The sequence below is a fragment of the Leptonychotes weddellii genome, chromosome 10 (genome assembly GCF_054177405.1).
Source record: "Leptonychotes weddellii isolate Sample4059 chromosome 10, ASM5417740v2, whole genome shotgun sequence".
Classification (NCBI taxonomy): Eukaryota; Metazoa; Chordata; class Mammalia; order Carnivora; family Phocidae; genus Leptonychotes; species Leptonychotes weddellii.
In genome coordinates, this window is record NC_138378.1 from 74,297,784 (window position 1) to 74,307,579 (window position 9,796).

Below are 9,796 nucleotides of genomic sequence, written 5' to 3' on the forward strand. Positions count from 1 at the left end.
CTCTTAACATATTCTACTTTACTAAAATGAATTCCCATCCTGCAATTTTGAACAAGAAAATTGTACTTAAAATAATATTAAAAGACAAAATCTCATTATTTAGTATTAGATTAATAGTCTATAATTCTAATCTTAAAAATATCTATAGCTATAACCTCTCCACCTTGTTAATTCCCAAAGAGATTAATGAAAGATGTGATTAACATCTAAATTTAGAGCAGACTGTCATTTGGAAAAAACTATGTTAACAATAACTATACCACAGTCAAATAGATCAACCCATCACCCTTTATGGTTCTGACTAAGGTTAATGAGCACAATTTGTCATAAATTTTCTAGTAACTCTGAAAAACTGAAGTGAACAAAAAGACTACTTTTTTCGTAACGCTTTATAAAAATAGAATAAAGGCTAGAGTTGTCTTCCTTGGAACCTGAGTAGTATTTGGCAATGTAAATGTCATTAAATATTTGTGGAATGAATAAACAACAACAACAAAATGAGCACCCACTGCACTTCTACCATTCAGTTCCTTATTATGTGCCAGGTAATATGTATTTCAAATTCTACATTATAAAAGGGAATACACTCAACTGTTTTTTATTTCTATTAATAAAACACTGAAAGAATTATTCACTAAGAAACTCCAATTTAACAGAATTTAGAGTTGGACTTTCACAAACCCATAACTTGGCTAATGATTTTCTGCAACTGTATGACATTTTTCATTTTTTTTTTATGAAATTAGAAAATATACAGAAATGCAAGTTGTAAGTTTCTTTGTAATAAATAACACATGTACACTACACTTGTTCATAATAACATTTCTCTCATGAAGAAGTTACTTTTTAAAAAAGCTAGAAATTTGAGAGGATGAGGGTAAAAAAAGTAATGAAGTAAATATAAATGTTCTTCCACTTCAAAAATTGTCTGACATCTGAGCCAGAAGACTCTGCATCTATCAGTGACTTCCTCTTCATGTGTCATAGAAAGAGTTCAACATGCTTTACAAAATCCATTACATTTTAAGACCATTTCCAATATCTTCTACCATAAATCAAGAAATCCATTTATTCAAGGTTACTTATGGAGAATTAATCACAGAAAATTTTAACAACTTCTTTTTCAAAAATTAAAGTACTTTACTGTACTTGGCATTCCTATACATAATGATGTGGATATGTGGATTCAAAGACTGAAAGCATTAAGAGCATATAATTAAAATTCAAGGACTTAGACATTAAAAAAAAATTTTAATATGTAGAATTCTCTGTAACAAATATTCTGAAAAAATAAATCAGAATTTAAACACAATATAATCTCCTTTGGACTTGTCCTCTCCTTAACTGTGGCATTACATAAACAAAGAAAGTTGTTCCAAAATACTTGTATGTACTTGATGCCACCTCAAAACCATGTAATCAAAAAATGTGAAAAAATGAGGCCAGAAGATCTATAGGCATGATGCATAAGCAACAAAAACTCGAGTTTCTCTATTCCTAATAATCTCTAAAACCTATCTTCCTAATTTCAAGGGCAAATTTACACAAAAGAGAAAAACAGTCATCTATACAACCTTTACAGCCTTTATTGATAGGGTATAGCCATTATGCCAAAATTCAGCCATCAATATACAGCCTCATTTCCCATCTAAAGCTAATGAGAATATATTTTACCTTAAATGGGACATAGAGGCAAACTGCCAAGAATTAAAATATAACCTTAAAGTCTTAATTTCATACTTCAAATATCAAAAAAGCAATAATTCCCAAAATCATGAAAACATGATGAAGTAGCTACATAGGAAAGAAATGGGCATTTAAGTCATTTCATTCTTTCTTAATATTATATAGTGAAAACAGATGTATTTATAACTTTAGCCTTCAGATAGCATACTTCATAAAGTCATTCATTTAAAATAGACAAATGTTTACAAAGAACATTTAACTTAAATTTCATAGTTGCTTATAAAATGGTACTTGAAAGATTGACCTGTATAAGGAAATAAGAGTCTTGTCAAGAGAGATGATAAACTATAAATATAAAATATATCACAATGTTAAAAACCTCATTGTGTCCTATAGGAAAATCAATAAAGATAACTTAATCTTTCTAGGGGAAAGAATATTTAGCATTACAAATTTAAAATGCAAATTTTATATATGGATTCAATAACAAATACATTTAAACCTTGCAATGCCACATAATCATCTATTTTGTGGAAAACAGTAAAAGTGATGTACTTTTACAATATGTGTACATCAAAACCAAAGGGTTAATTTTTACTTTTTCCTTTATTGGCAACTTTGGATGCATTTTTAGGTTTTGGTTCCCAAAGGGCATTTTTCACAAATCTTGAAGCTGCACCTCTGTCCAGCTTGCCAGCCTTTTTCTTGTCTGTTATTTCCTTGACTCTGTTCATGTATATTCTGATTCTTTCCTTAAAGATAAAAAAAAAAAAGGCAATAGATTTACTAAGCTGTTCACCACCACTAAGCTTTATTATACTATACCTCAGTTAAATTCAACAGATATGTATTTATTGCCTATTGAGTGGTGCTAGTAAGTACAAGTGAATAGGATAAACATGTTCCATGCTCTTCTGGAGTTCATAGTCTGGGGGGCATAGACATTAAAAAGTCATTTCAGAAGTATTTGGAGTGTTTCAATAGGGGAAGAACTAGACTAAGACATCACTACAGAGATAAACACTGAATTGTTCATATGTAGTTATATATTTTTTAATTTAACATTAACCTAAATCCACATAAGAACTCTCATGTATCTGAAGTCTATAATCGAAAATAGAGCTCTCATATACTTGTATGCAACATACAAACTAAACTCTCTTGAAACTTTTCTAAACAGGAAATGGAAGAAGTAGTATTTAACTATTTTTTTATTTTACCTTCTAGTATCACAATTAAAATAAGCAAAATGAAAATACAAGATTTTTTGTTCAATTTCATAGTTTTGATTGATAAGCACATGATACTTTCTAATGAAATATAGTTTCTATATTTCTAATCAATTCTAATCAGACTTTACAAGGTGAGGAACATAATAAGGTTGCCATACCACTTCGAATCCTCTGAGACCATTAATCAGAATAAAGGGCTATTTTATACCTTCACTGGAGAAATAAAGGGGATGAGAGCCGTAAAATAGCATAGTAAATGATTGATCACTGATAAAAAGCAAGTTTCATTAAAATAATCAAAATAGTTATAGAAATATACTCAGAAAAATGCAGACCCCTAGAACTTTTTAATTGTGAAAGGCTGACAACTCTGCTTAAAATCCTCTCATGGCTCTCTACTTCCCTTGGAGTAAAAGCCCAAGTCCTCCCAACACACACTCACCCAGCCTTGCCTGGAATGATCTTCCTCAAATATCCACATAGCCACTCCCTCTCTCCCTTCCAGCTGGCTCAAATGTTAACCTTGTTAATAGGCCCTGCCTTTACCATTTAAAATGGCAATCCTACTCAAGCACTCCAATCCCCCTCAACCTATGCTATTCTTTTTTCCCATAACATATAACTTTCTAACATACTATATATCTATATGTATTTATCATTTGTTTATGTTAATTGCTGGTCTCCCTCCACTAGATAGTCTGGCATCTGCCACAAGGGTAGTGGTATTTATCAGCTTTATTCACAGAGGAATCATCTCACTTGGATATAATGCCTGGCTTCCAGTAGGCACGCAATTATTTGTAATAACTGTAAATAAATTGACTATTTTCAATGCCTTTCCCCGTTCATGATATATATGACAAATAGGTTTCCTCTCACACACTAACTCTGTGATCAATTAGTGATGTCTGTCACAAGGTCAGAAAAGGAGAATGGGTTTATGTACGCTTTTTATGTGCCAACCATCGTCCAGAATATGAATGTACTCCTCCATAAAGTGGGTTCTGACAGAGAAAAAAGACACATGATGATTTTATCCATTTCCAATGACAGAACCAAGTATTAAGACACTACAAATAAGTTTGTATTAAAGGAAAAATGAGAAACCTTATAAATGTAAAGTCCATATTAGAAAGTTGAAAACAGATGATACAGGGCACACTTCTTAAGATTTTAAAGTCAGTATCACCGGTCAAATCAAGATCTGTGCTTCATATTGTTTTACATTTTTGCTTTAAGTATTTTTCACAATTTCTGTATTTAAAAATAAATTTGTTTTTCCCCCAAGAACTTTAAAAGAAGACAATGCCTTAGTCCATATATTTATAAAATGAAGACAAGATACGTGGTTTACTCGTTTTTTATAAATAAATGACCAAGTATTCTACTAAGTTGAAAATAACATACGTATCAACCACCATAAGACTTGAGAATAATAATACAGTGTCAAGTGTATTTCACATATTTACCTTATAACTTATAAACACAAAGAATAAATTTATTAACATTCTTATTCATAAAGCCAAGTCAAGAAGGTAACTGTAAGTTAGATTTCTAATTTTTTCTTTCATATTGAATGATTTAATTTTTGAAGTCAGCAAAAACTCCAACATACCCGACCTTATATACTGTACTTATACATCTAAATGGAATACAAAGACAAACCTAGAAGATTTATTACAGGTTGTAAATATGTCACTAATGCAGAATTACTGGACAGTACACATACAACTGGTGCCAAAAAAGCTTTTAGCTTTGTTGCTGAACTGGATTCTTTACTGCTGAGAAAATGAATTAATGGAAGAATTGAAAAGTGGGGGAGAAACTTTCCCGTCTTTGCTAGTAAATCAACTAGAATATACTTTTAAGAATTGTGTAAGAGTTTAAAAAAAAAAAGGCAGCTGTAGAGATGAACAGGACTTCAAGAATTTATAGAAAAAATAATATGGAAGTTATAAATAATTACTTGAATTGTAACATTTTCCCATCCAGAGATTTATATAATATATGGAACACCATTTCTTTGACAAAGGTAAGGAAAAGACATAAGGAAATCTGGCTCACTTTCATAAGCTGGACTCTAAGTAATTTTGTTCTCCATAATTAGTATGATAAAGGTACTGTGACTTTGACTTCAGGAATACCACAACAAACAAAGAGTCAAATAAAAAATCCACTGCAATCTTACCAATTCCTGCTTTACTGGATGCTCCTTAGGATTAACTCCCTGAGTTGCCAAATAAACTACAAGACAAAGATTTCATGGAATAAAATGGCATATATATTAATTAAGAGCATTAATTAAAGAAACTCTAGTTACTCACAAAAAAGAAATGTCACAAAAAATGATTAATTAAGGGGCGCCTGGGTGGCTCAGTTGGTTAAGCAACTGCCTTCGGCTCAGGTCATGATCCGGAGTCCCGGGATCGAGTCCCGCATCAGGCTCCCTGCTCAGCAGGGAGTCTGCTTCTCCCTCTGACCCTCCTCCCTCTCATGCTCTCTGTCTCTCATTCTCTCTCTCGCAAATAAATAAAATCTTAAAAAAAAAAATTTAAAAAAATGATTAATTAAATCTTAAATTATTCAACCTCTATGTATTATTAAATTTTTATGTGCCTCATGGATATCTGGTATTCTGACTTAAAAGAAATAAATATCTGACTATTAAAATTGCCATAAAGTATAACTGTATATAAAGTGCTAGCATTTAAAAAATAAATCACCTTTGACACAATAAATAATTTGCTAATTAACTCCAAATTAATATACATACCCCAAAACATTGAATTTAATGTGTAAGCAGAAACTAAATCCACTTTGGCTTGCTCAAGGGGGTCCAACTATAAAAAAAGAGAGAGAGAAAGAAAAAAGAAATACATACAAATTCTGAGCACAATCACATTATTTTAGACTTTCACCAAATACAATGTATCAAAGAGATGTTTCTTTCCCTTCCTATAATCCAATAACCAAATGATCCTGAAATAATTTGCAAAAAGAAAAAGTTTTGTTAACCAGTGATTTTGCCCACAAATTTTCACTTCAGGATATCAACTTTACTTAGACAAGGAATGTATAATCCAAGCAAAATTCTTTTCAATTATTTTAATTTCAGGAGTTATGATCTGGGTTTTGTATGTCAAAAGTAATTTATCAATATAAACACTGTACATGATGCATTTATGTATAAGAGGCAGGCTAAAATGCTTAGGCAATACCAAAGACAGAAGAAACATAATGAGATTTGTTTTAGAATGTCAAAGTCAATTTACTCTTTTCGTCCTATAGGGTTTCCAGAAACCCTGATAACATCATTGTAATATTTAAAAGGTCAAAGATAGAGTCTGTCAAAAAGAATGTTGTTGAGAGCTCCTTTTTTCTCAAAACCAAGTCAAAATAAAAATATAGTTAGGAAGTATTTCCTAAGGTTGGAGTTCTGTTTTGTTTTTTCCCCCGAAAAACACCCAAACACTTATAAAATTGATATTAAGGGGAAAAGGAGCATATGTCATTAATCTGTATCTTCTATATTTTCATAACATAGCACTCTGTTTTATGAATTACATTTTTAGAAATTACATTTTTAAAATACCTTCTGCAACAACTCATTTCTAGAAACAGACATCATGGTCTTCAGCATCTCATCCACAGCACCAATGGAATTCTCAAATGTTGATAAATACTCATGAATTTCTACTGGATAGTCTTCATTAATTTCTTCACCGGCCATTATGACCAACTGGAAAAAAAAATTTTTAGAATTCGTGGAAGACAGAGATTGCTCTTTAGTTTACAAAAACAAAATCAATATTATGCATTTAAAAAGTCCTAAAAGAGTTAAAACCTAAAGATAACTATACAAATCTTAAAATATAATTCTAGAGCAACTACATTCACTTTCCATCCTCAAATTGTTCGAGGTGGCAGGGGGAGAAGAGAACCCACCCAAGTCCACTAATGCTACATGTATCAGAGCCTCAATGCCTTTCAAGAACAAAGACCAAACATGGATTATCAATAATCAAAATCCCACATTTTAAAAACTTTCAAAAAAAAAAAAAAACCTGTTGAAATTAAAGACCAACCAAAGCTATGAAAGTACAATGAGTATATCCTAAGCTTGTTGAAAAAATAATAAGCTCTTTCTTTGAAAAACTTTGAAAAATTTTAGCCCTTCTAAATTTAGGTGTTGAGGGGCGCCTGGGTGGCTCAGTCGTTAAGCGTCTGCCTTCGGCTCAGGTCATGATCCCAGGGTCCTGCTCCTTGGGAAGCCTGCTTCTCCCTCTCCCACTCCCCCTGCTTGTGTTCCTACTCTAGATATCTCTCTCTGTCAAATAAATAAATAAAATCTATAAATTAATTAAGTAATTTAGGTGTTGATCTAGCAGCATGGTATATTAAACTAAAAAATTAGAAAACCTAGGTCTGAAATAGCTTATGACTATCACTAAAATCATTTTTAAGCCTATATTTACATTTATATATATTCTTTAAGCCTCTTTAAAATAGTAATAACAAATTCAGAGAGTCCATAAATCACATAAAGTCTACCAGCAGAAAAGAGGAAACTTGGGAGAAATAAACGATATGATTTTCATTTAGGCTAGAGTATATCTTGACAGCCCATTCTTTTAAAATTCACATTTATGGGGCGCCTGGGTGGCTCAGCCGTTAAGCGTCTGCCTTCGGCTCAGGTCATGATCCCAGGGTCCTGGGATCGAGCCCCACATTGGGCTCCCTGCTCGGCGGGAGGCCTGCTTCTCCCTCTCCCACTCCCCCTGCTGTGTTCCCTCTCTCACTGTCTCTCTCTCTCTCTGTAAAATAAATAAATAAAATCTTTTAAAAATAAATAAAATAAAATAAAATTCACATTTATATCATAATACATATTATCTGTGTGAGAAAAACCAAAATCCACACCAACATATTTAATATGATATCTAAGACCAAATTTTCAGAAGCAATTCCAAGCCATACGTACCATCTGTAGGTTTAAAAAATATATATTAGCTGAAAATACCTCTTTCATTACAAAGCTAAGTAGAACAACCAAGAATGTGTAAAATAGCAAAGCATAGTAGAACTGAAGTAAAGAAACTTGGGCTTTCTGTCTTGCTTGATCACCGACTTTGTCACCTTAGATAAATCACTGAAAGTCTCTGGGTCTCAAATATTTCATGCATAAAATAAGGCAGTTGGTCTAATGATCTGTAAAGTCCCTTATAATTCTAAATGTTACGACTATGTCACTTAACTTTAAAAAGTACTATTGGAATATTTATTGACAATGTGTCAACATTTCTATTCAACAAGTACATTCTGCTGAGTCATCTGGTTTCATTAAAAAAAAAAAGAAAAGTGAAGTCTATCTGGCTATCACTACTTGGGCTGTAAAGTTACTATCTAACTACTGTGCAACCAGCAATTGAACAAACGACCTGATAAAAGAAAACCACACAGGAAGGAATTGTGACTTCCTATTTCAAAAGGCTAACTAAAAATATGTATTTGCCTCTCATCCCTCCCAAAATCTCTCCAAATGACAAAAGAAATCCAAAAATAAGTCCATAGTAATGTTGGAAACCAAAAAGGGCATGTATCCATCAGCAGACCTCAACAGCACAAATTTTTGTAAGCTAAAGAGCAAATGGGATCAGCGTGATAGGAAAGAGAGCCAAGGAGCCTGCAATCCCCCACAAACAAAAGAGAAGGTGAATGTATGACTAACTCCAAGATGAAGGGCACTAAGAACTGGGGCATGAGGGCTGAAAACAGCTAAACCAAAATCTCTAGATCTTGGAAGGCTCCAGCAGCTGCTGCCCAGATAAAGGTGTAAGTACAAGGGATATACTGCAAATATGGGGAAGACTTAGTGTTTCTTCTCCTTACGTAGAATTTTAAGCCAATAAATTTGAAAATCTGGATGAAAAGAACGAGGTGCTCAGGGGGGAAAAAATTACCAAAATTAACCTAGAAGAAGTATGTAAAACAAATAGATTAACCACAGAAAAAAATTTTAAGGTCAAAGGTCTACCCTCCAAAAAGGCTCCAAGTCTAGAAGATACAGGTAATTTCTTTCAAATCTTTAAGAAACAATTAATTCTTATAGTATTTAACTGTTTATGAACACAGAAAAAGATGAAAAACTGAGATACCTATGTCATAACATACACAAAAATAAACTCCAGATGAATTAAAAAGGTAAATGTATAAGCATATTAAAAGATTAAATATTGGGGCACCTGGGTGGCTCAGTCGGTTAAGCGACTGCCTTCAGCTCAGGTCATGATCCTGGAGTCCCTGGATCGAGTCCCACATCGGGCTCCCTGCTCAGCGGGGAGTCTGCTTCTCCCTCTGACCCTCCCCCCTCTCATGTACTCCCTCTCTCTCATTCTCTCTCTCTCAAATAAAAATAAATAAAAAATCTTAAAAAAAAAAAAAAGATTAAAATATTTATATAATCCATATGAAACCCAAATGCTATAAAAGGCAATGAGTGACAGACTTAACTACATAAAAACTGAAAGAAAAAAAAAATCTACATGGTAAAAGTATGCCATAAGCAAAGTTAAAAGGCAAGAAACAGCCTGGGAAAAATATTTACGAAAATATATTAAAGAATTAGATTATATAAAGAATTCCTACAAATTAAAATAATATAGATATCTCCCATCAGAATGGCAATAATTTTAAAGATTAGCAAAGTTCAATGTTGGCAAGGGTATACAATAAAGGTGGAATATAAATTGGCATAGATTTTTTAAATGTACATACCCTTTGACTCAGGAAGTCTTAAGAATCTAGCTTACAGAAATCCTTGTATACATACATACATACAAATTTATTAAAATGGACACCTTGAACTCTTCTCTCAATCT

The 9,796-nt window shown here is 32.5% G+C and overlaps 1 protein-coding gene across 1 annotated transcript; it reads right to left on the bottom strand.

Moving 5' to 3' along the window:
• Positions 1-821: 821 nt before the first annotated feature.
• Positions 822-6,687, bottom strand: C1D (C1D nuclear receptor corepressor). Its single transcript, XM_081833616.1, has 4 exons — positions 6,511-6,687; positions 5,692-5,758; positions 5,107-5,162; positions 822-2,438 (listed from the first exon to the last, which is right to left on the bottom strand). Exons 1-4 carry the CDS (start codon positions 6,646-6,648, stop codon positions 2,274-2,276), a joined length of 426 nt encoding a protein of 141 aa, XP_081689742.1. The 5' UTR covers positions 6,649-6,687; the 3' UTR covers positions 822-2,273.
• Positions 6,688-9,796: the final 3,109 nt, after the last annotated feature.